Source organism: Tursiops truncatus, chromosome 12 (genome assembly GCF_011762595.2).
Source record: "Tursiops truncatus isolate mTurTru1 chromosome 12, mTurTru1.mat.Y, whole genome shotgun sequence".
Classification (NCBI taxonomy): Eukaryota; Metazoa; Chordata; class Mammalia; order Artiodactyla; family Delphinidae; genus Tursiops; species Tursiops truncatus.
The window spans coordinates 69,218,652-69,246,251 of NC_047045.1; the positions used below are offsets into that span (position 1 = coordinate 69,218,652).

At 34.8% G+C, this 27,600-nt stretch overlaps 1 protein-coding gene across 11 annotated transcripts in view; it reads left to right on the forward strand.

The window, feature by feature from the left end:
- The window catches only part of UTRN (utrophin), a 497,402-nt gene that overhangs the window by 187,072 nt on the left and 282,730 nt on the right, over nt 1-27,600 (forward strand). For 10 of the 11 annotated variants that reach the window (XM_019951537.3, XM_019951539.3, XM_033867812.2 and 7 more), the window contains 9 exons: nt 193-348; nt 4,967-5,137; nt 9,252-9,431; nt 11,617-11,745; nt 13,948-14,118; nt 16,430-16,591; nt 17,029-17,166; nt 23,034-23,222; nt 24,097-24,269. In XM_019951537.3, the coding sequence (XP_019807096.2) occupies nt 193-348; nt 4,967-5,137; nt 9,252-9,431; nt 11,617-11,745; nt 13,948-14,118; nt 16,430-16,591; nt 17,029-17,166; nt 23,034-23,222; nt 24,097-24,269 (1,469 nt within the window). The remainder of the gene's footprint in view (nt 1-192; nt 349-4,966; nt 5,138-9,251; nt 9,432-11,616; nt 11,746-13,947; nt 14,119-16,429; nt 16,592-17,028; nt 17,167-23,033; nt 23,223-24,096; nt 24,270-27,600) is intronic. The other variant, XM_033867814.1, reaches the window with a different exon arrangement.

Consider the following 27,600-nt stretch of genomic DNA (forward strand, 5'->3'; position numbering starts at 1 on the left):
TTATCTGATTTTAAAAAGTCATTACAGCCTTGATTTCATTTTACTCATCCTTTGAACCAGATCTGGGAAAGATAAAGCCCTTTGATCTCCATAGTTAGTTCTTAGCTGTCAATCTTTGTAAGCCATGTTCTGAAATGGTTCCAGCTGGCATGTTTTCACTAATATGTAAAATTTGTCATCTTTATTTTTAAGAAACTCTATAAAATTTTGAGTGAAGTCAAGCTTGAAGTGGAGACTGTAATCAAAACAGGAAGGCACATTGTCCAGAAGCAGCAAACTGACAACCCCAAGGGGATGGATGAGCAGCTGACTTCTCTGAAGGTTCTCTACAATGACCTGGGTGCCCAGGTGAGCAGAGCAAGTGCACTGCCCGCCTCTTAACATTCCACTTCTGGGAGAAAGCATATTTGAATTTTATGGCATTAATAATATATGTTTTCATTTATGACAATAATTTTTATTATATTTCTTTAAATGTATGTGTTACTATTACAATGATGAATAGTTACACAGAAATGTATTTTTAATATTTAATCCAGGTTAATTTCTGTGTTTTCAATGGCTACTGACTTTTCATAAGTTCTTCTAAGGAAACTCTACAAATAATAGTCTCTGTATAAACTCAAGTTATTGGTCCTTGGATTTCTAGATTGAATAATCTACTGAGAAATGTTAAAAACATTAGGACTCTTAATAAATAGTGATAGGAAGTTCATATTAATCTATCAGGATTTGAAATCCTTTCAAGAAACATCTATAATTCGGGCATTTTAGTGAATTCATGGGGAAGTTGTTAGGCCCTTTACTGTGAGTGACCAACTGGATCCAATAGGCTTAACATCTTCTCTTACTGAGACTCTCTGCCCTGAAACCAGAGAAGCAAAAACAAAATAAAACAAAAAAAAGAAACAAATAAAAAATGTGTGGAAGTGAAACCTTCTCATCAATATTGAAAAGCTGTATTAGGTAATACATTAGACCCTTCTTTGGTTATTAAATATTAACGAAGTTTCTACATAAGCCCAGCAAATACTAGCTGAAATTTTGTGATCATTTTCAGATTAGTAAGAAAGAACAGTCCTACATTTCCTGGGCAATTTGGACCACACTTCTGCAAGATTAGATTACTGGTGTGATACATTGTGTATCAATTTGATACACTGCACATCTGAAACACATATGTTAGAACTTCTTTGTATATTACACAACTGAAGTTATTTGTGAAATATTATTGTATTTATTAATTGGGCATTGGTGTGGTTGGTTTTACAACAGATCTCTAACTGTAATTATGGTTTTGGAGTTAAGTCATTTTCTCATTCAACACAATTGGGACTTTACTGTGTGTGAGGAGTTATACAGGCAGTTAGAGATACAGTGATAAGCAAAAACATATTATCTCTCTGCCTGATGGAACTGAGAGAAATAAAAGAAGAAAACTTTAATCAAGTAGCCATGCAAAGTAATGTCAGATTATCAGCCCGAAGTGTAATGAAGGAATGTATGTAGTGCTTTAGGAGTATATGTAAAGGGGGATTTGGTCCAGTCTGGGTTAGAGGAAGTGTTGCATGAGCTGAGATCCGAAGGATGAATAGGAGTAGCCTGGGTGAAACCAGTGGAGAAGCTTCCGAGGCTGATGGAACAGCATGTGTAAAGGCCCTGTGGCAGGAGGCAGCATGGTACTTTTGTGTGGTTAAAGCAGAGACAGCAAGTGTGGGAACATGGTGTTGGAGAGATGGGATGAGACCAGATCCGACCAGTATCTTAGAATTTGTGGTAAAGGTTTTAATCTCTGTGTTAAGAGCAATGAGCAATTATGGCAGGGTTTTAGCAGGGAGAAAACATGCTCAGATATATGTTTTTTAAAAGATCACCCACTGCAGTTTGGAGGGTGGATTGCAGAGAGGCAAGAATGGATGTGAGAAGACCAGTTTGGAAGTCATTGTTACGCTCTTTGTGAGAGATGATGGTGTTTGAACTAGTTTGGAGCAGTGGAGATGGTATGAGCCGATTTTTTAAAGACATATTTAGGAAGTGAAATGAGCAGGACTTGGTAAAGGATTTGATGTGGGGATGCAGGAGCAAGAGATGAAGGATGACTCATGGGTTTCTGGCTTGATCATGTGGAAAATCATGGTGCCATCACTGGGACGGGGCACTGGAAGGAAAGGCAGACGTGTGGAGAAATCATAAGCAAGTACTGGACATGTTGACATTTTAAGTGCCTTTGAGAGAGTTAATTGCATATGTCAGATATTCACAAAGTTATTCAAGTCTGGAGAATATATCTGGGCTCGCTGAAGATATAAATTTTATGAGTCATCTGCATAGAGGTGGTTAAGTTTTCAGTGATGATGAAATTATTTAGGGAGAGGATGTAGTGAAAAAAGAAAAGGGCCTGAATTCAGTCTTGAGGGATTACCTCATTTAGAAGGGAATTTGAGGAAGATGAGCTTGTAAAAGAAACTAAAGTATATATGTATGTGTGTGTATATGTGTGTGTGTGTGTGTGTGTATACACACACATATATATTTATATACATATGTATACCACATTTTCTTTATCCATTCATTTATCAATGGCTATTGTGAATAATGCTGCACCGAATATGGGAGTGCAGATATCTCTTAAAATAATGATTTCATTTCCTTTGTTATATATCCAGAAGTAGAATTGCTGGATCATATGGTAGTTCTTTATTAATTTTTCTGAGGGGCCGCCATGCTGTTTTCCGTAATTGTAAACTTGACATCTGCTAAGAAAGTAGATCTTAAGTGTTCTCACCACAAAAAAAAAGATAACTCTGTGAGATGGCGGATGTGTTAATTAACTTGACTGTGGTGCTCATTTCACAATGTATGTGTATCAAATTATCATATTATGCACCTTAAAAATTCACATTGTGCAACCATATATTTTATATATATACAGAACCACAGTAAGTAGCAAGAAGTGGTAGCACACCAGGAAAGTGCTAGGTCTGGGAAGCCAAAGGAAGGAGGGCATTATGAGAATGAGTGTAGGCTGCTGTTTTGAATATTATTGAAAGTTAAATATGACATCCACTTAAAAATGTCCATTAGATCTGTTGCCATTGGGGTCATTACTGAACTTAGGAAAGACAATTTCTGTGGAGTGATGGGGATAGAAGCCAGAATGTCATGGCTTGAAGTATGTGTGGGAGGTGAGAGATGGTTTTGAGAACTTGTATGGGGAAGGTAGGAGAGAGGGAAGTCGTTAGGGGAGGTGGGACCCAAGTAGGAAATGTGTGTGTGTGTGTGTGTGTGAGAGAGAGAGAGACAGAGAGAGAGAGAGAGAGAGAGAGAAACGGAGAGACAGACATTTGAGTATGTTTCAGACCTGGTGGGAATGATCCTATTGAGAGGGAATGGTTGCATATTCAAGAGGGAGAAGGGATAAATGGTTATGTAGAAGATTTACAACTTGAGGGACTTCCATGGTGGTCCAGAGGTTAAGACTGCACTTCCACTGCAGGGGGCATGGGTTTGATCCCTGATTCCTGATCAGGAAGCTAGGATCCCACATGCCCTGTGGCCAAAAAAAAGAAAAAAAAAGATTTACAACTTGATATGGCCTAATTCAATATGCAGTACATCTTAAAATGTATTGATTAGGCTGAGAAGAGTGTAAATTGTTATAAGTTGAAACTTAAATTATCTTCTTCCTGGTTTACAGAAATCTTTGGTAGCATTGTTTTATGGTAATTGTGTAGCTGCCTGGGCATGTCAAAGTCAGATAAGTATCATATCATCTTTTAAAAGAATTCAAGTATTTGTCTCCTGAAGTCTGCATTGAAGTACTATTAATTTAGAGTCATGAATTTTAATTAAACTCCATAGAAAAATATTTCACTTTTAAGAAGGAATTTAATAATAATCAATCCTTGAGACATCAAAGAGTAAAACTGAACCTATGGGACCAGTAAAAAAGAAATGTAATCCCATTTTACTTATTAAGAAAATTTGGTTTTTATATCTAAGAAATTTTGTATCATCTAAAAAAATTTCTTCCCATACATGACCTATCACTGTACTACTTAGGTAATGTTATCACTTATACATCTGTGCACATGAAAGGGAGAACATGTTTTCTGTATGTATTGTGTTGTGACATCCTTTAAAGTGTCAACTCAGTGTTAGGTTGTGAATGACTTTAGTTTGAGAGTACCATCATGTAATGCAAAGGGTCAGACCAGCCTCAATCTGATGGTCATGCCACCCTGGTTATGGCCTTAACCTTTTTAAGCTTCACTGTCCTGTTCTGTTAAATGGAAAACATAGTGCCTTTCACAGGGTTTTATTGTATGACGTGTAGATTTGTTAGCACAATACGAGAGCTGACCTGGTAAGTGTCAGTTCAGTTCGTTTTGCTTTCCGTCAACAGCAGTAAGAGCAAAATAATAATAAAAGTTTATGTTGCATAGCCATTTACTGTATTTTACGTTAAGTGGTTAATTGTAAAACATATGATTGTAAAAAATCTTGCTATTTCCCCCTCACATTGCTAGAATATCTGTGTGTTTCTAAGTGTGTTTTCTAAACAGAATCCCTCATTGAGAGGATTTTAAGGCATCTTCTGTTCAAAATAATAAAAGGAACTATTCATTGATTTCTTAACTTTGCTGCAGGGACTGGGTCAAGCCCTTCGTGTATGTATTTTTTTTCACTGAAAAATCATAGCAACCTTTTGAGGGCTGAACCTCCACCAAGGTCTCTTAGGAAGTAAGTGGAGAGCTAAGGTGAAAACTCAGGGCTGCCTGACATGTAACTACTACAGTATATTGTCCCCCCTGCAGAAAAGTAAGAATAGTGTGATTCTAGGTGCCAGAGATAAAGGTTAGGTCTGTCTTGGGGGTTAAATATGAATCTGTTTGGGTCTTTAGTTAGTGCTCTGATTCATTCCCACTATGTTGATCTCTCTTGTGCTCTTTTTTTTTTTTCTAAGGTGACAGAGGGAAAACAGGATCTAGAAAGAGCATCACAGTTGGCTCGGAAAATGAAGAAAGAGGCTGCTTCTCTCTCTGAATGGCTTTCTGTTACTGAAACTGAATTGGTACAGAAATCCACTTCAGAAAGTTTGCTTGGTGACTTGGATACAGAAATTTCCTGGGCTAAAGTAAGTTGTAGTTCAGGTGAACCACCAATATTATGCCCATGTAATTTGTGGCATTTTGATCAGGGAAATCTGGGTAGATGTCATTTCTCTCCATTTCATATAAAACATAGTCTTGTCTTTTTTCCATGTCTCTGTCCTAAGAATGAATAAGAATATTTTAAAAACTACTATCTTCAGAAGATATTTTTATCTTGATTCCGAAAGCGTTAAACTCACATGGCTCATCACCGAGGGCTTTGTAGTCATTATGCTTAGGTGGTACTTGAAAATATTATAATTATCACCTTCAAAAGCAGTGACATTTTTTGAGTATTCATTCTTCACAAAGTATTGTGCTGAATTCATTTATTAATTCTTCTATAGTAACTTTTGTACCAGTAACTAATCTTTCTATTGCAAACTAACTGGTGTAAAGAGCATAGGAACGGAATTTTCAAAAAAATCAATAAAAGATCCAAGAGTTTTCTCTAGCCCTGTTGTTACTTAGAAATCGCAGAGATCAGAGAGTTGATTTGCTAGTTCTGTCTTTTGACGTGGAAAAAGACTTGAATGAAGCACAAAATATTGATAGTTTTTCTTTTGACTGAAGCATTCTTTTCCTGAATTTATTTTCTAAGAAAGAAGCACGGGTACTAGAGATAAGTGCTGAAAATAAATGATTAATCCTGTGACAGAACTTTGTATAAAGCTGCAGGTATCAGTTTTAACATTCTCTACAGGTGTCAGTTTATGGGGAGTGAAGAGGAGGTGCTATGAGGTCGTGGGATAATACAGCTCCTTAATTTGAATGCTTCTTTGGAGATAATTGTTGTAAGAAAGTCAAGGTATTAATCACTAGGAAGAATGTTCTCAGTTTAGAAAATAGCTCATGAAAAGTGTAATTGCCATGGGCTGTGTGAAGCGAAAAGAAATGTATAAAGGAAGTGAAAAACACTGGAATTCATGAGTTATGGTGGATGAATGCCAACCAAAGGCACCAAACTTTATTTTTGTTAAATTTAAGTTTTTCAAGGAAATATTATCTTCTTTCTACAATACACTTTGAAAGCCATTATTTTCTTATAGCACCGTAAGTCACATAAGCAAATTGAATAACATTTGCGTAGTGTAGTACAAAAAAAAGACGGGAGCAAAAATCATCTCTGATCAAAGAATACCCTGTTATTTCAGTTTTTTATAGGCACATATAGACATGCAGGCACAAGCATATATTTAAAACAGAATTGTATCTAGTGTTTCATGACCTTCTTGAAAAGCCTTGTATCTTTAACATTTTCCTTTACCTACAAGTGTTTTTGTGTCACACATTGGAGATAGGAATAGTATTTCATTGTATATTTTATTTTTTATTGTCCCATTCCTCCATTCATGTCCATTTAAATTATTACCAATTTTCACTATTGTAAAAAGTGCTGTGATGAATAAAAATACTTGTGGCTGAATCATAGCATACATTCTTAATTATTTCCTGAGGATAAATTCCTAGCTCTAAAAATATTGGGTCAAGGGATATATCCATTTTAACATCTTATACCTGTTATGAAATTGTCCTTCAGAAATGTACCCAGCAGCTATGAGTGAGAATTCCTACTTACTTGTTTTAACTACACTTTTGACAACGGTAGGCAAATAACATGTTTTGATTATTTAATTAGAACATTTTCCATTGGTTTATAGGCCATTTGTAGCTTCTATCACAGCTTGGTCTTTTAATTTAGAGCTCTTTACCTGTTACAGTTCTTAATGCTTAGCGTGTTGTGTATTGGTACAAAATTATTTTGTTCTTTGCCACTGTAGTTTCCTTTCTGTTTTGTATGTTTTTTTAAAACTTATTATATATTTTTTAAATAATACAATGCTTTTTTAAAAAAATTATTTCTGCCTTTAGTGCTTAGAAAGGCCAACTCTACTCAAAAGTTATATAATTATTTACTTATATTTTCTTCTAGCTCTTTTATAGTTTCATCTTTTTACCTTTAATGCTTTAAATCCTTCTGGAATTTAGTTTGGTGTATATAATGAGGTAAGGCTCTAACCTTTTATTCCAAATAGTTTACCAGTTATCTCAGCACTATTTATTGTGTAATTATCCTTTCCCCACTGATTTGACAAGCTCAATTCATAGATTCTTTTTACCTGTTACTTTGCTTTGTTTTCTGCTTCACTGATCTGACCCTCTGAAATGTTCTTCAACTGTTTAACTACGTGGCTTTATATTTTAACATGTAGTTAAAGACAGGATTTCCTAACTTTATGCTTCTTCTTTTGTATATACTCATATGAATTTTAGAATTATTACTCTCAAATTCTTAGAAAAATTGTTAGAAATTTCGATTTGAATTGCCTTGAATTTATAAATTTGTTTTGAGGGGAATTGACATCTTTGTTATATTTGTCTTTTTAGTAACATGGAATGTCTCATTTCCCCCTCCAAATTCCCTTACATCTCTACATAATGCTTTGGTTTTTTTCTTTGTAAACTTCATCATGTATGCAAAAAAGTTTATACCTACATATTTATTTTATTGGTATGTATGAAGTATGCTTTTCTTTCTTTTTTCTTTTTTTACTAATTTCTTATGGTTGGTACATAAGCGATACCAATTTTTGCATATTTAATTTTTAATCATCAATCTGTGCCCTCACATAAATTCAATTAGTTTTTCAGTTGATTCTCATCATTTTTAAGGTAAAGACAGTAAATATGATAAGTTTGTTTCTTCTGGAACTATTCACTCTTAAATTCCCATTTAATCTTATTTCAGATTTGAAATAATGAAGATGGTATATACAAATCATGAATTCATAGCACATTCTCTTCACTAGAGTAAACCAAATGAAACATTAGTATGTAACATAATCACCCATTTTTTCAATGTTGTGTTGTCAGATTTAAGAAACATGCATATTTCAAAATATTTTAATGAATTTCCACTATAATATTATGTAAAATTATTTTCAATGCAAAATTTAAATAGCATCTGCATTCTAGAACTTAGTGTTTTTATTCCATAGCTTAAAAATCATTATTTTCAACGTAGCCATTTTCTTTACAATAAAATCTATTAACATAGTGTGTGTACTGTTTACATTTAATTGCTTGTAGTTAATTATTTCTTATAGTTTTTAAAGACTACTGTAGTCAATCAGTGCATAGCCACTGAAGGAATGCAGAAACTTATTAACTGCAGAGAGCATGGCTGTGGGTATTCTGTTTTGTTTTTGTTTTTTCCCCTCCCTGCTGGAGAACACTTGAGAGAAATATTTCAGTGTCTTTATAAAAATACCAGTAATTGATGTGGCCAAATGAGTCCTTATACCTTGACTCACTTGCGAATTTGTAGTTTTTATGCCTTTCAAAATGTGATTTAATGATGTGAGATTAAATGTAGATTTGAACTTCTTGAAATGATTCGTTTAAATATTTTTCTAAAAAGGTACAACAGAAGTAGGGTAGATATATGCATGTTACTTTTTGATTGAAAGAATTTTGTAGTTTTAATTTTGGAACCCAACATTCTCTTTATAATTCTCTGACTGCACACCTTGCCTGGTCAAACTTATGAATGTGAAAGTCAAGTAATCATAATACCATCTAGAGTATTAGCTTTACATATTAAGACAAGTGTAAAACCAAAGCTTAGACGTGCTAGTTCTCCTATGATGTATAGTACAAGATGAAATGTTTTTTGTAATGCTTATAAACAAACAATATGTTAAGTCATCTTAGAATTTTGAGTTCTGGGATAGTCCTGCTTTGCCCACTTGTAGTTACTGAAAATGGAGCTGATTCATTATTTCTAGAGTTTTGATGAAGATAATTGTTGTTGTGTAAGGAATGGAATTTATACTTAAAATAAATGAAATAATTACCTTTCCACATCTAAATTTGTTACATTCTTTGGTGTTTGCATAATTAAATATTTAATTTTTATTTGAAACTTTAAAACTCTCATCATGTTAGTAAGTTGTGGAATCTTGTGAACCTTTGACATGTGTAAGTTATCTAGGGAGTCATGTATATGTGAAAAAAAAGTTTTTTAAAAATGAAGGTTGTATAAACTTTTATAATGTTCTGAAAGATCAAGTAGGTCTGGGAACTTTTATTTTCTAGAATATTCTGAAAGATCTGGAAAAGAGAAAAGCTGATTTAAATACCATCACAGAGAGTAGTGCTGCCCTGCAGAACTTGATTGAGGGCAGTGAGCCTGTTTTAGAAGAGAAGCTCTGTGTCCTTAATGCCGGGTGGAGCCGGGTTCGCACCTGGACCGAGGATTGGTGCAACACCTTGTTGGTATGTTTCAGGAAGAATTTCATGGTGAAATCTTCTCTCCTTTAATTATGTATAAATGAATACTGTTTTGATTAGGATTCCAAATCCTATTTTCTGTTTGTCACAATAATGTTTTGCTTGTGAATTAATTTCATTAGACTACATTTTATCTTTTCCTTTGAAAAGATAATAACTAGAAAGAGTTCACATGTCTCTATTAAGTAATAAACCATTTGTGATATACATAGAAATTACTTTAATATCTTAGTAAATACACCTTATTTGCTACATTTTAATGACAATATTGTATTTAATTTTCATACTATTATAAACTATATATATAATATTTGTAATGTTCTAATATTGGTGTACTAGTTAAGGGCACCAGTTCTAGTGTCTGATGGCCTAAGTTAAAGTTTTGACTACAAACTGATTGACATTGGTCAAGTAATGGGTTGGCCAAAAAAGTTAGTTTGGGTTTTTCCATAACATCTTACGGAAAAACCCAAACAAACTTTTTTGGCCAACCCAATACTTAAATGCTCTCTAAGTCTCAGGTTTCTCATTTGTCAAATGGACATTATTATAATTTCTACCTCATACAGTTTTTGCGATTATGACATAAAACATGTAGGGCTCTTATAAAACTATATTTAAAACAACCAATTTTAGATATTGTTATGATGATTATGGTAATTGTTAAATGCTATATGTTTTTAGTCTTTGGTTATAACAACACTACTACGCTGTTAACCAGTATTTCATGGAAATCGTGACCATTTAATTTCATAGTGTTTTTCTGTCCCTTTTATAATAACAATGAATATATGGCAACCGGACCTTCTCTTCCCTTAAAAAAAGTTCTCATCTATAAATTATTATTTGTTCTGATATATCTGAGATAAGACTCTTTCCAAATTCATAGGATTACTGGGTAATGGATATGAACAGAGAAAAATAAATTATTGTGTGTTTGGATATTTATTGAAATCAACCAGAATGTGTAGGGCATTGAAGCTGGTGGGTTTACATCTTGATCTGTCAGAGTTCATCTGCGACTTACTACCTTCATAACCTTGGGTAAATTACTTAATGTCACTTAGCTTTAATTTCCCTATATGTAAAATGGGATTAAAAGAACATATCTAACAGAGTTGTTAAATGTTGAATAACAAATGTGAAATTCTTGGCTCATAAAATATGTTCATTAAATATTTTATATATTCATTTTTATTATAACTAGTTTTATTCCACATGCTCATGGCCCTGACTTCTGCCTTATGCAGTCTGTACCTTCTAAATTCTCCTTTCAAATAATATCTTTCTACACCTATTAGAACATTTGATTTATCTGCTCTTATCAAGGTAAATAAGTCTGGTGTTTATAAATTCTTCTTACTTAGAATCCAGACCACTGTCAACACTTTGCTCATATGATTTATTGGTTCTCATTTTATTTTTTCAATGATTTTTCCATATTACAGATTAATAATTTGTTTCCTTGTTTTTAAACACTTTTCTTCGAAGTTTCTTCTTAGTTTCCTTCATCCTATAAAATCCAATTCCTAAAAGTTTTTGGTTTCATCATAAGGCTCCCCCACTCTTTTTCATCAAGTTCTACATCCTTGCCTTAGCCTCAGCAGTTTTGCCTAGTTTTAACTGACTTAACTGTTTTCAAATGTATTCTCTCAATCACGTTATACCTTGCTTCAGGAAGTATCACTGAGATCTGTTCCAGGTGTAATGGTAAGTGCTGTCGGTACTGAGGTGAAGCAACAGGGGCCCTGCCTCTAAGTACTTACAGTCCATTGAGCAGGCAAAATTTGAATCATTTTTTAATATTATTACTTCCTTAAATGAGTTTTTAACAAATATGACCAAGGAGGGGCCGGTGAGATTATTTGTAATATAAGAATGACGGATAGGGATTAAAACAAAATGAAATTAAAAAAGAAACTTTCACCTTTTATTCTTCTTCAACTTTTCATCGTATTGAGATCTAAATTAAAATTAAAAAGTGCTCAGTCACAGTGTGCATTTTTAGGAATGAGATTTATCCATTGGGGAAGAGCTTTGTAGGAAGGTGGAAATTCTTCTTGAAATTCAGCATACAGTTAGCACTTTGAAGGTCTTTTAAATGTCTTCTAAGATCATTGTCTTAAATATTTCATATGATTGTATCAGCATTTTATTAATTCCTTTCTAGAACCACCAAAACCAGTTGGAAATATTTGATGGAAATGTTGCTCACATAAGCACCTGGCTTTATCAAGCTGAAGCGCTATTGGATGAGATAGAAAAAAAGCCAGCAAGTAAACGGGAAGAAATTGTGAAGGTAGCAAATGTAGAGGATCAGTAACACTTCTGGGAGTGGAAGGTTTTGCTGTTCTCTTTCTCTCGAGGAGTACTCCAAGTTACTTGTGCACACATGCTTCCCGTGCAGTGGATTCATTAGCTTTTATGTTGGTGCGATAAACTGAGTCTTTCTTGTTTGTTCTTTGTATTTTGTCTTAGCTTATTTTTTGTTCCGTTCCTTTCTTGTAAGAATTAGCACTAAAAATACCACATTATGTGATTGTTAATAAAATTTTTCCATTGCAATTTAATAAGCTACAAAAAAAACTGCATTTTGTCATACAAGGTAGTTTGAATGCTGGGTCATTCGTTCACCACAAAAGGTCATTCTTAGTTATTTTTTTAATGACTTGCAAAATTTGGTGGCAGTATAGAAAGTCAAAGCAAAACTGACTTCACAATGAGTATTTGGCTTTCATTTCTTGCTGCATATTGCCCCCTGACCCAGCTTTGCAGAGGAATCAGCTGTATGAAAAAGATAGTATACTTTTTCAGAAGCACAAAGTCTGGCAGACTTCTCTCTTCACTTTGCTCAGCCTCTTGATACCCTTACTCAGTGGTGTTAAGCAAAGAAGAAATTGTTGTCTCGGGGGCTCCAGAGTCTCAGAAAAGTGCCCAGAGTACCCCTTATTCATTCCTGTGTTTCTACATTTAGTTTCAAAGTTGAAGGTCAAACGTAGCTTTTAAGAATTCCTCTTCGAGAATCTTTTCTTTTTACCACTCAGGCCCCACCAGTCCTTCCTTTGAACCCTTTGTCATGTCAGGCATGGATGAACAATTGAATTCTAGGTTACAAATGTACTTTCTCAACATTCTGCAGACATCCTTGAATGAATCTTTTTTTTCCCTTTAAGTTGTTTATTGATGACAGAAACAGTGCGTAATTAAAGATTTGATGAGGAACCTGCAAACAATAAAGCATGTGTCTGTTGCCAGCAAAATACAATTATTCCAGGTCCTTTAGACGTTACAAATAGAGTTCCTTCACAGCAGATGGTTCATATGTAACAAAGCCATTTTAGAGTGTTTAATTGTGCTTCTATAAAACCTTCGAAGAATGAGGTAGTTTCCTTTACTCACCACATTTTCCACATTTCCACGATTATACTTTTAGTGAACTTATTAAATCCTTTTAACATAACCTTTAAACAATTTTTCATGAAAGCCAAGCCTTATTTACAAAGTGTTTATTTCTTTCCACTTGATTTTTCTTAAAGAGAATTTCAAGAATCACTATACAGATAGCAAAATTTGAGAGAAGCAACGGCTGTTTTTTTTTTTATTACAATCAGATTTAGATGTGAGAGAACATGTTCTAAAAATTCCATAGTTAAGCTGATGTTCTCCTGTTTCTATCTATATACACTGATTTAAAAACAGTTCCTCAAACTACTTATTTTCTCTCAGCCACCATAACAAGTAAGCACAAATTCTTCACAACAGTGGGTTAAGCTCCATGTATTAGCTGATTGTGTGCATTGCTGGATCATTCATTCTCGTAAATCACCAAGAAAACATCTGCAGAATTTATAGATGCGTACAGATTAGCTAGCTTATTTTTAAGACCTCATTCAAAATCTACTTACAGCCATACATACTCTTGAGAGAATTCCAACACTCTTCAAAAACTTACCAATGAAGTAGAAATTGAGGCAGGTATGTGCATTCCTTTCTTAGCCCTGAGAAAGAATTTAATGACAGTTGTGAAATTAGCTTGAGGAAACTGCATAATGTTGTTGCATATTTTAGTTAAAAACTAAATGATAATATTCGACTAATTTCCAAATGAGTTCACCTTCACCAAGGAAAGGCGGATGGTGGTAAATAGTATTTCTAGGGGGAAAAGAAGTCAGTCTACTCCTTGCCACTTATTCCTTTATCCAGCCTCAAGAGGCTTTGCAACTCTTAGAATAAAACGGTTGAAGAAATGACACCATAAATCTTATAGACTCTTCAATCATAAAATAAAGTTTTATCCAATCTGGTAGTGATCGAAAATGCTTCCCATGTAACATGAATGAGTCCTAATGTACGAAAAGCTCTTATTCAAATTGATGGTACTGAAATCTCTTACTAGGAATCTCAGACATTTATTTAAACTACCTTTACTTTCGAGTTAGCATTGCACCCATGTTTGGTTTTGATTTTTCCCACGTGATAATTTTGTTTTTCTTACAATTAGCGTTTACTGTCTGAGCTGGATGATGCTAACCTCCAAGTAGAAAATGTCCGTGATCAAGCTGTTGTTCTGATGAATGCACGTGGAGGCTCAAGCAAGGAGCTTGTAGAACCAAAATTAGCTGAATTGAATAGAAACTTTGAAAAGGTTTCTCAACACATCAAAAGTGCCAAAGTAAGCAATTATGTTTGTATATAAAACTATTTTTCTTATAGATATGTAGCTATGTGATAGATAATTATATGGTATATATATCAAGAGTTTTTTAATTAAAATGATTTTATCACTTTGGAGCATTTGTTCTTATTTATGTTGATTATGCATATGAAGGAGAGAATATAAGAAATTAGTATTAAAGAAAATAACCCATTAGAGAAAAGGTTTCAAAGTATTGAAATTATGAGAGGAAGGATCATCTTTTTTGCAGGAAGTAAATATTTTCTAACTTTGCTTTGTTTTGAAATACTTGATATAATAGGCCAAACAATCTTTCATAGCCTACGAATGTACTTAGATTATTTGCAACTTAAAGAAAACAACAAAAATCTTGCTTTAACTTTTGTCTTCCTTAGCCTTGACCCTACTTCCTTACCTTCTGACCTAAGCTCACTTATTCTTTTCAATAGATCTATGGGAGATTTTTCCTACATATGTTAAAGAGTAATGCAGGAAACATAGGAGATGGAGTGAGAGAAAGTGCAAAGAAAATTATTGTTGTCCCCATAAATAATTTCTGTTAATGTTTTGGCATACATATCCACTCTTACTCATGTGTATGTGATATTAAAATATCAAAAATTTTATATTGTTTTGTATATTCTCTTCAGACAAGGTTTTTAACAGCTATTCAATTAAATGATCTGTTACAATATTCTAAGTCAATTTTCCACTTTTGTGCTTTTATAAATATTGTATTGTTAAAATTGTTTTATGCATGTCTTTTTGTTCATTTCTTAGTATGCCCTTAGGATCACTTCTTAGAATTCCTTGATATTGTTGTGAAAGTTGTACCTATAAATGCTGTTAAATAGATTTTTGCAAAGATTCCTACCGTAAGTTTGTGCCAATTTATACATTCATAACCAGAGTGTGAGATTGCTATTCCCCATGCTCAGCCAACACTGCATGTTATTTTCCTGCCTTTAGTTTTATTGAATTTGTTACATTGATTTTAGGCACATAAATATTGATGTAAAGGCTTTCTATATAGATACTGTCTGAAAATACTGCATTGAGAAACATGTACTTTTTCGAAGTTTCGGTATCAAAATCGAAGGGGCATTGTACTGGGGAAAGTTAACTGGGAGGCATTCTTTGGGATGTCCCTATACTGGGTAGTGGCCTTTCTTCCTCTCTGTGGCCATGGCAGGGATGGCTTCCGGATCACGGCACTGTTTCCTGCTGTGCTCGCCTGCGGTCCCAGAACCCTCCTCCCACTCCAGGCAGCCACGCTCACTTGCACACCAGTTTGCATCCCTCGCTGGAATTCGGAAAACATGGGTAATCAGAGAAGCCCAAGTTGGTAAAATTATTGCTGTGGGAATGAATGAAATTAAAGTCAATTCAAATAAATGTGAGTTCTTTCTTGACACTGATTAAATGGTGAAAGGTCAAGTTAAGAATATCTTTTCTTTTTTTTAAACATCTTTATTGGAGTATAATTGCTTTACAATGGTGTGTTAGTTGCTGCTTTGTAACAAAGTGAATCAGCTATATGCATACATATATCCCCATATCTCCTCCCTCTTGGGTCTCCCTCCCACCCTCCCTATCCCACCCCTCTAGGTGGTCACAAAGCACCTAGCTGATCTCCTTGTGTCATGTGGCTGCTTCCCACTAGCTATCTATTTTACATTTGGTAGTGTATATATATGTCCATGCCACTCTCTCACTTTGTCCCAGCTTAACCTTCCCCCTCCCTGTGTCCTCAAGTCCATTCTGTACATCTGCGTCTTTATTCCTGTCCTGCCCCTAGGTTCTTCAGAACCATTTTTTTTTTTTTGGATTCCATATATATGTGTTAGCATACGGTATTTGTTTTTCTCTTTCTGACTTACTTCACTCTGTATGACAGACTCTAGGTCCATCAACCTCAATACAAATAACTCAATTTCGTTTCTTTTTATGGCTGAGTAATATTCCATTGTATATATGTGCCACATCTTCTTTATCCATTCATCTGTCGAGGGACACGTAGGTTGCTTCCATGTCCTGGCTATTGTAACTAGTGCTGCAATGAACATTGTGTTACATGACTCTTTTTGAGTTATGGTTTTCTCAGGGTATATGCTCAGTAGTGGGATTGCTGGGTCGTATGGTAGTTCTATTTGTAGTTTTTTAAGGAACCTCCATACTGTTCTCCACAGTGGCTGTATCAATTTAAATTCCCACCAACAGTGCAAGAGGGTTCCCTTTTCTCCACACCCTCTCCAGCAAAAATCTACAAACAAGAATATCTTTTCAAAGAACATTTTTCCTTCTACAGTTGCTGATTGGCCAGGAACCATTATCATACCAATATCTGGTCACCACTGAAGCATTTGAAGCTGGTGTGCCTTTCTCTGACTTGGAAAAATTAGAAAATGATATAGAAAATATGTTAAAAGTTACAGAAAAGCGCTTGGAATCCAGTGATGAAGATGAAAAGGTTGGCTCAAGCAGATTTTCAAAACCGTGGTGTTCTCACTTTTCTTCTCTGTTAATTATATTTTTACATTAATGATGTTTACCCACATATCTGCCAAACATGATAGAACAGATTTAAATGTGACTTTCTGGTGAGTGTCAATGTAAGGTTTGTCACGTGATTTACATAATGCTTAAAAAAAAGACATACTTTCTGACTATAAAGGTAGTGTTATCTTAGTTCTATTTAACTTCTGCTAAACTAGCATTCTTTATGAGTTATTTTAACTTCATATATGAAATATTTTAAGAAAAACATAAACTTTTGTTGTATATCATTCAGATAAACATATGTTGACTTATACTATACTTTGTAGGTTAGTTCTCCTGCTTGGGAACTGATAGTAGGTGACCCTGTGCATTTTTCTTTTGAGTAATTTTTATCTTTTAAACATTCAGATGGATGAGGAGAGAGCCCAGATTGAGGAAGTTCTACAAAGAGGAGAACAAATGTTACATCAACCTATGGAGGATAATAAAAAAGAAAAGATCCGTTTGCAGTTACTACTTTTGCACACAAGATACAACAAAACTAAGGTATTGTCATGGGGGAGTCTCTGTTCCACTTAAATAACTTTTTCAGCTCTTGCCATTGAGAAATGTGATGTTGCATTCAATGACATCTCAAAACAAACCAGTTGGAATGGTATCTCCTCGTTTCTCGTGTGTATTGCTAGATATGTTTATATTTTTGGATGAGGCGAGACTCACAGAAAATAGAAACATAAAACCTTATTATAGACATCTCTTTTGGATTTCTGATAATGTTTTAAACCTTTGGGGAGTGACTTTCTCCTTCAGTTCCGTATTTTATGTGTGGAGGTGTTGACCACATTAAAAAAAATTTCTAGTTTACAAATAACTAAATTTGTGAAGTTGATAAAATATGATTTATATTCTAGGAAAAGATTCACCACCAGCTCCCTTTTCAATAGCCATCTTTGCAGCTGCATTGTAAATATGCTGGTGTTCCCCAGAGGTCTGTGCTTAGGTAATCCTTCTAGAACCAGTTTCAGTTGATGATGTTGGAATCTACTAGAAGATTCAGGTTTCTCGGCTTGGTGCCTGTTGGCTGTCTCTGTTTGTACTGCAGCCTTGTAACAGGTCCCAAGCTGAACTAGCCCTCTCTCCCCTCCTCCAACCTGTTTCCTGCTTTATTCCCTATCTTAGTTATTACTTATAAAAACTACCCAGTTCTCAAGGTAGAAACTTCACAATCTTATCAGTCATTTCCTGTTCCTCACACCTTGTTCCTCACACCACACTGAGGAAAGATTAGAACCATTAGGTCCGAATGAAGTAAATACAGGTCTGAACCTGAAGTTAGATACGGCTCTACCAGTTACTTGTATATGACCCCGAGAGAGTAACTTAACTTCCTCAGTCTACTAACATTTCCATAATTCAGACTCTTATGATTTTCACCCATTAGTTATTCCCCAAGTTGGTTTTTTTTTTTTTTTTTTTGTGGTACGCGGGCCTCTCACTGTTGTGGCCTCCCCCGTTGCAGAGCACAGGCTCCGGACGCACAGGCTCAGCGGCCATGGCTCACGGGCCCAGCCGCTCCGCGGCATATGGGATCTTCCTGGACCGGGGCACGAACCCGTGTCCTCTGCATCGGCAGGCGGACTCTCAACGACTGTGCCACCAGGGAAGCCCCCAAGTTGGTTTTTAAGTCCAGTTTTTCTTAACTCTGGCCCATCTTCTCAGCATGTTTTTCCCAGCATTATTCCCCCAAAAGTCATGGCTGATCATATGATTCCTTTCCCTAAGAACTTGTTTAGGAAAGGATTGCAAAATGCAGGAAAAGCTTTAAGTGCGAGGTTTGTCACAATTACGGTATATAGAGGCTTTGGTTTGACCTCTGGCTGCCTCTTTGATTCACTGTCATTCACCATGCAGTATAGCTATACTGGTTTTCTCTACCTTATGCCAGCATACTGGTGCCTTAGCACCTCTGGAATCTTGCTAATTCCCTGGTGTGGGTTTTATCTTCTTATTTTACCTGAAAAATGTGTTGTCTTTTAAGACTGGGTTCCATTTTTCTTTCTAACATCTTTCAGATTATATTACAGTTCTTTGTTTAATTGTTACTTTTAAAAGTATCTTTCTTCTCTGGAACTTCTTCATCTTTGGGTCCCAAATCAGAAATCATTAATGGTCCCAAAATAGAAATAATTTTTAAATTTTTAATAGATAAATTTGTTTTTCAAAAGTACTAACATATACTATTACGGACTTGTTTCATTTGGGTTTCACTAGCATTAGTTATTGTAATTAAAATTATTTTAAAACATTAAAAAATTTTTTGTCCTTATTTCATTAACACATATACTTCTTCAAATCTGTAGTTTTTAAAACTGTTTTTTTAACTGTGAACATTAGAATCCCTTGAAGAGCTTAAAAAGAAATCGAGCCTCAAACCAGTTAAATCAAAATCTCTCAGGTTGTGCCTAGGTGTGGGCGCTTGAAAAAAAAAACTTTGTAGAAGATTCTAATGTGCCGTCAGCATTGAGGACCAGCAGTTTATGGAACTCCTCCCCTCCCCTCCCTCCCCTCCCCTCCCTCCCTCCCCCTCCCTCCCCCTCCCTCCCCTCCCTCCCCTCCCCTCCCCTCCCTCCCTCCCCCTCCCTCCCCCTCCCTCCCCCCTCCCTTCCCTCCCCTCCCTTCCCCTCCCCTCCCCTCCCCTCCCCTCCCCTCCCTTCCCTTCCCTTCCCTTCCCTTCCCTTCCCTTCCCTTCCCTTTCCTTTCTTTTCTTCTTTTTTAGTTGAGCAATGAGCTACTGCATGCTATGAGCAATATTTTATCCCTGTTGAATGATTTGAGAAAATTTATGTGTCCAGGAGGAGATGGGGAAGGGCATAGGAAGGATTGGGTGGTGTGTGCACTGAGAAAAAGCATGAGAAGGTTTTTAGCTGAAAAAATTCTTTCACAAGCCCCTCAGTTAGTTTTCATTTGGATTAACCTCCTTATGAATTCAGTTTGGAAATGAGAAAAGGAGTGAGAGAGGAGAAATGGTGGAGATTGGTGAAGAGAGAGAAAATAGAAGGTGGTGACAGGCAGTGGGTAACCAAAGACTATTGAGAAGGAACATGAAATTTCTTGTTTGTTTTTGTTCTTTAAAAACAGACTTTATTTTTTAGAGCAGCTTTAGGTTCACAGCAAAGAGTTCCCACATACCCCTTGTCCCCTCACCCCCAATACACACATAGCCTCCTCCATGATATCAGTGCCCTGCACCAGAGAGATATATTTGTTACAACTGATGAGCCTACATTGGCACATCATAAAGTCCCTAGTTTATGTTAGGGCAGGGACGTTAAATTTGTTTCAGTCAAAATCACATCCATCCTCAGTGCCTCCTTCTCTTCAGTCCTATATTTATCATGTAAATCAGGGGTCCCCAACCTCCAGGCTGCAGACCTGTAGTGGTCCTTGGCCTGTTAGGAACCGGGCCGCATGGCAGGAGGTGAGCGTCAGGCGAGTGAGCAAAGCTTCATCTGCCGCTCCCCGTCGCTCCCCATCACTCGCGTTACCGCCTGAGCCATCCCCCCCCCTACCCCCGATTCCGTGGAAAAATTGTCTTCCATGAAACTGGTCCCTGGTGCCAAAAAGGTTGTGGACCGCTGATGTAAATAGTTCCTCAGGTCAAGTACCTCCAGAGCCTCCCCTGAGGGTACAGAGGGGCTCATGCATATCATTTTCCTTTTCATTGACTGCCTTTCACATGGTTTCTCCTACAAAGTGATATAGGTGGCTTTTTAAAAATTACGAATTTATTTAAACTGAAAAAAGGACTCAGTCTTATTTGAAATATATATTGAATGACCCTTTCTCATTTGTTTACTAGGGTATTACTATTTTAAAATATGCGCAAGCTCTTCATAAATAAAGGTATTAACCTCTTGTCATATTTGCTATAAAAAGTATCATCTTATTGATTTTTATCTTCTAATTATTTTACCTTTAATATACAGCCATTTAAAATTTTTGTTTAGCCACATATGGCTAGGTTTTTCCTTTGTGATTTTCTGAAAAAGTCCTCATCCTCCAGAGAGTTGGCGATGTTCGACTCAGTTTTGTTCCAAGTTTTCCCTATGGTTTGATAAAAACAAAACTTAGAACATTTTTGTAAAGTGTCATTTAAAATCAATTTTTTAATCTATCTGGAATTTAGGTTGCTGTACGACATGAGGTGCACCATGTACCATTTAATGCTACCTTGTAGTATATCTGTATCTTTGTGTCCTAGCTGAATTCTTTAAAAATAAAAGTATCCAGAAGTAAAGTCTGGGTCAGATCTTGAGGACTTTTTTTTTTCTCCTAGGGCATTTTGATTGATCACTGTCTTGGGATAAAATCTATTTTGGGAATATAGAAAGCACATATTTGAATCTTGAATGGACTTGCTGCTTCAGCAAGAGTATGGAGGCTCAGGAAGCCTAGATTATGTGTATAGTATTAATAGAAAAATACAGTATTAATGAACGTGATTTTTTAAAAAAAAACATTGGAACTTTCTACTTACAATACCTACTGACCTCCCCAGTTCACCCTCAAGACTCAGATACATGTGACCTTGCAGAATGACACTCTGTTGTGTAACTGAAGAAGCAGCACAAAACTCCTGGCCTTGTAGTGGTTGTTATGGTATAGAAGTGGCTCTCACCAGTAAGCAGGCAGAGCAGATTAAAAAAAAACAAACCTGGTGTATGATGTTTAGTGATGCTAATGAGGAAAGTACTATAAAGTTGAATGTCCTACAAGCACATATCAAATAGCTGGAGGCCTAGAGTCCTTTTTGGTCTTGGAAAAACAGAGGCTGTCTGAGCAAGACCCTGGCTGATAGATGAGAAAGCCAAATAGCAGAATAGGTCCCAGTTCTTTTACTCCTTTGACATGAATTCTCAACCTGTAAATACTTTCTTTGTGTCTTTTTCTTTTTCCTTAAAGTTAAGAAGAGGAACAATTGAGCTTCCCTTTGTGATCTGCCAAAAAATTGGGCTATTTAAAATTAAAATCTGAAAAAATAAAAAAATTTTTTTTATTAAGGAATACTTCATATCTTTTTATTAAAACTGGTTTCTGGGTGAACACATTATTTCAGCATCCTTTTATATTTGCTTAAAATATAGCATATAGTTTGCCTTCTTAGATGTATAGTTAAATACCTAAAAATGTTTTCTGACTAAAATTTGAGTGTGTGGCATTAGGATAATATAATTATTTTTAGTGTCAAGTATAAACAAGCCTGTGGATAAAGTCAGGAAATCAATAGGCTTGCTTCTCACCTGGCTATCCAGGACTGCCCATCATTTGGTGAAAGTCATAGTTTATCAAATTCTAGGAGACAAAGAAATGCAAACCTCAAGATTCAACAACATATTATTCACTCAGTGTTGTTAATCTTGGGTATTGGTTTCATTTAGGAATTGTAACCATTTTCAGGATCACTAACTCAGTGAACTTGTACTTGTGATCATTTTCACTGTCATCTGAGTTTACAGAGGAATATCATTTTTCAAAAGTTCAATATAGGAATATGGTGAAAGTGTCAAGGAAATCCACTTAATTCATGAGTGGATGTACTTTGGCCATTTGCAAGCAGTAGGCAGCAATTATTAAATGGTAGCCATCAAGGCATAAAGGATGTGAACCCAGGGATGAGTGGCCTATCCCAGAGAGCACTTTATTGTTCAGAAAGCTCTGATTAGAGGATACAGGAGATATTATGCTAGGGTAAATAAGTTATCCACTTAGTTTAGAATCTGCCTGAATTTAGCATGGTAGAATCTATCATCTTATGTAGGATATTCATGTTTTGTAATATTGTTCTCAAAGGTTAAGATTGTATACTGAATTGCCTGGATATTATTTTAATTAAACCTCCTACTGCATTTGTTATGTTACGTTACAAATACATGTTTCACTTATTTACTTTTTCACCAGTGAGGCCCAGAAGTGTTTAATCTAATTGTGAGATTTTTTTTAAAAAAGGTGTAATAATAATGGTATTAAAATTTTTATTTCATACAGAATTTTATGATTTGCAGCATATTCTCATTTCTTCAGTAACTTAGGAAAGGAGTCGTTATGTTTTCCTGTTTGCTAAATGAATTTAGTTGGCTTAAGTCTTAAAAAAAACCTTTCAAGCATTAACAGCTTATTTAAGCCGTTTAACAACAGGCTACAGATGAAAATTAAAATAGAGATTGTTAATGGTTTCTATAGCAGTGCAGGGCAAATTTTAAAAAATTAAAACAAGTTTTTAAATTTTTGCTCATGGTATTGAATTTCTCCACAAAATAGTATTTTTTTCTTTGTTTTTTGTGTTTTCAATTTGCTACGATTCATTGTGGGAATAATTTAAAAGATGTGTGTTATTATTATTCATGTCTTTACAGGCAATCCCTATTCAACAGAGAACAGGTCAGCTCACTTCTGGAATTAGCTCACCGCCTCTCCCCACAGATTATCTGGTTGAAATTAACAAAGTTTTACTCTCCATGGATGATGTTGAATTATCACTTAATACTCCAGAACTAAGCTCTGTTGTCTATGAAGACTTCTCTTTTCAGGAAGATTCTCTGAAGGTAAATATCCAGACACTGCATTTGAATAGCTGCAGTTGATGTAGAAATAAAGCAAGGAATTTGTCGTTGTGCCTACTTAGATTATCCATAACCTTTTACATTTGTGCCAAGGAATTAATAATATGTATGAAAAATAACTTTTTCCTGTATCCACCAATGAAATACTGTTAAAAAATTTAATTTATTAAAAGTAGATATGGATTTTTAAGCGTGCACAGTTATTAATGCTTTACAACATCAGAGACTTTTTAAAATCAAACACGTGCACAAACCATATTCCTTTCTCGTAAACTTGATTGTCATTTGATGTAAAATGTTGACATTTATCTTGCCACCTATAACGATTTAAGATTGGCTAGTGGTTGGGTATGGAATGACATGTTGATTGTAAGTTAACTAGGGATCTGAAAGTTTTCAGTTAATTGACAAAACTAATATCAAGACTTTCATATAATTTGATTGCATTTATGTATCAAGTCACAATAAAATTGCTGATAGAGTTGATAGGTTTGATAGCTCATTTCTGTCATTTAAATTAGTATTATTAGGTATTTGAAAATATAAATAATTTCTAGCTTCAAACACTTCATTACCTTTACAGAATGTTATTGAAGCTTTTTATATGTCCTGTACAAATGCCACTTTGAACATCTGTGAGGATTTTTTTCCCACCATTAGGATATTACGTAACATTCCTCATGCTTTGGCCAATACAGGGTATTATTTTTTTAAAAAGTTTCCAGTTTTGATAAGCAACAATTATGATGTCTCATTATTTTTAAGTAACTTATTCAATATAAATTTTTGGCCTCCTGTGAATCCATTCTTTTATCTCTTTGCTGGATTTTGTTAATGAATGACAATATATTCATAGACTATCAAAGACCAACTGGACAAACTTGGAGAGCAGATTGCAATCATTCATGAAAAACAACCAGATGTTATCCTCGAAGCTTCTGGACCTGAAGCCATTCAGATCCGGGATACACTTACTCAGTTGAATGCAAAATGGGACAGAATTAATAGAATGTACAATGATCGTAAAGGGTATGTTTAAATGAATATTTAATTTTTTCAAAAGGTCTATAAGTTCATTAAGATTAGTGAGGATATGTTTCAAATCCTTGTAATAGGCCCTGTTTAATAAATTGTGATGTAGTTCCTTAAAAAAGAATCAGCTCACATATACATGATCATTTGCAATGTAATATATAATATTTTAACAATTAAGGAAGCACTTTTATTTATTTGTTTTTATTGAAGTATAGTTGACTTACAATATTGGTTTCAGGTAAACAGTATAGTGATTCAATATTTTTACATTTTATGCACCATACGAAGTTATTACAATATTATTGACTATATTCCCTGTGCTGTACATTACAACCCTGTGACATATTTATTATATACAAGTAGTTTGTACCCCTTAATCCTTCTTCACATATGTCGCCCATTCCCCCTACCGCCTCCCCTCTGGCAATCACTAGTTTGTTCTCTGTATCTGTGAGTATTTTTCTGTTTTGTTATATTTGTTTCTTTTGTTTTTTAGGCTCTGCATATAAGTGAAAACATACAGTATTTGTCTTTCTCTGTCTGACTTTTTCACTTAGCATATACCCTCTTGGTCTATCCATGCTGTTGCACATGGCAAGGTTTCATTCTTTTTATGCCTGAGTAATATTCTTATATATATCTTCTTTATCCATTCATGTGTCAGTGGACATTTAAGTTGCTTCCATATCTTGGCTATTGTAAAGAAAGCTGCTGTGAAAATGAGGGTGCAGATATCTTTTCAAGTTAGTGTTTTTGTTTCCTTTGGATCTATTCCCAGAGGTGGAATTATTGGATCAGAGGGTAGTTATATTTTTAATTTTTTGAGGATCTTTTATACTGTTTTCCGTAGTGGTAATACCAATTTACATTCCCCCCCAGCAGTGTACAAGGGTTCCCTTTTCTCCACATCCACACCAGCACTTGTTATCTCTTGTCTTTTTGATGATGGTCATTTTAACAGGTACGAGGTAATGTTTCATTGTGGTTTTAATTTGCATTTCCCTAATGACTAGTGATGTTGAGCCTCTTTTCATGTGCCCATTGGCCTTTCGTATACGTTCTTTGGAGAAATGTCTTTTCAGGTCCTCTGCCCATTTTTTAATTGGATTATTTGATTTTTTGATATTGAGTTGTGTGAGTTCTTTATATATTTTTTGATATTAACCCCTTGTCAGACATATTGTTTGCAAGTATCTCCGCCCATTTGGTAGGTTGCCTTTTTATTTTATTGATGGTTTCCTTTGCTGTGCAAAAGCTTCTTAGTTTGATGTAGTCCCATTTGTATATTTTTGCTTTTGTTGCCCTTGCCTGAGGAGATATATCCCCCAAAATATTGCTAAGACCTATGTCAAAAAGCATACTGCTTGTATTTTCTTCTAGGAGTTTTATGGCTTCAGGTCTTACACTTAAGTCTTTAATCCATTTTGAATTTACTTTCATATATGGTGTGAGAAAATGGTCTAGCTTCATTTTTTTACATGTACCTGTCCAGTTTCCACAACAGTGCTTATTGAAGAGATTGATAGTATATATAGAAAATTCTAAAGACTCCACCAAAAACTACTAGCACTAATAAATGAATTTAATAAAGTTGCAGTATACAAAATTAATGTACAGAAATCGGTTGCATTTCTGTACCCTAATAACAAACTATCAGAAAGAGAACTTTAAGAAAAAAATCCCATTTGCAATCCTTTTGCATCTAAAAGAATGAAATACCTAAGAATAAATTTAATCAAGGAGGTGAAAGACCTGTACTCTGGAAACTATATGACATTGATAAAAGAAAGTGAAGACAACACAAATAACTGGAAAGATATACTGTGTTCATGGATTGGAAGAATTAATACTGTTAAATGTCCATACTACCCATAGCAATCTACAGATTCGGTGCAATCACTGTCAAAACACCCATGTTATTTTTCAAAGAACTAGAACACATAATGCTAATATTTATATGGAACCACAAAAGACCCCGAATAGCCAAAGCAGTCTTGTGAAAGAAGAACAAAGCTGGAGGTATCATGGTCTCTGACTTCAAACTATATTACAAAGCTATAGTAATCATTACAGTATGGTACTGGCAGAAAAAGACATTTAGATCAATGGTATGCAATAGAGAGCCCAGAAGTAAACCCACACACATACAATTAATCTATGACAACGAAAGCAAACATATACAATGGAGAAAAGGAAGCACCTTTAATTTTTAGTATCTGAATAGTGTCCATTTTCTTTAAAAATCTTGAAAAGGATTTTCAGTAATGTTCAATTTCTCCACACACTTGATGATTAATGTGAGTGAAGAGCAGAGACAGCTACAGATAACTGGAATCCATATATAACCCCAAAGCCTTTTTAAAAAAAATAACCTTCTGTTTAATAGAATGTTTTTGAGCCTCCTTCATTCTACTTTTTGACCAGGCCTATTAACAGGTAGAAACAAAAATTGGTAAGACTTTTGATGGTAGCTGTGTATGTATGGAAAGTCAAGTATGATGTGAAATAGCTCAATATAAATTACAGTGTAAGAGTAATGTTAACACAGAAAAATATACCGGAAAACCTTAGAGACATACACACAAAAATAGGCATGGTGGTCTTCATCTTCTTTTTTTTGTTTTAGCTTACATATTTCACGTGATTATACAATCCTTGGAAAGGTAACATTTAATAATCTTTTGGTGTATTTCTTTGTATGGATTTTTAAAAACTTCTCTGTACATTTAGAGAATATCCTCTTACATACAGCTTTATGCATACTTCTGACTTTAATTAGGCTTGATTATTAGATGAAGACTAATTTGTTAAAAAATAATAACATTTTAAGGCTCTAGATTGCATCACAGTATTGGTCGTTATAACTCTGCCAACAGCATATGTGAAAGTTTCCTTCTTACTGAACCCTTGTTAACACTGACAGATTTTTTTTTAGACCTTTGCCAGTTGTATAGTGATGGATTGCATCTCAATATGATTTTCGTTTCTTTGATTATCAGCAGAATTTCAATATTTTTACATATGTTTATTGGCACCAGTGTTATTTCTTCTGTTAATGGGTAGGTCATGTTCTGTGCTTATTTTTCTATCATAGTATTATTATTTACTTCTTAATTTGCAAAAGCTTTTTTCTATATTAAGAATATTAACCATTCATATTTTTTGTTCATTGCTTAATTACTCACAGATTTCCATGTACCCTTTATCTTTGTTAATGGTATTTTTTGACATATAGAAATTTTAATTTTCTATAATTATATCATGTCTTTTCCTTTGTAATTTCATTTTGTTTATATGCATATAAATTACCTTAAATTACCTTTTC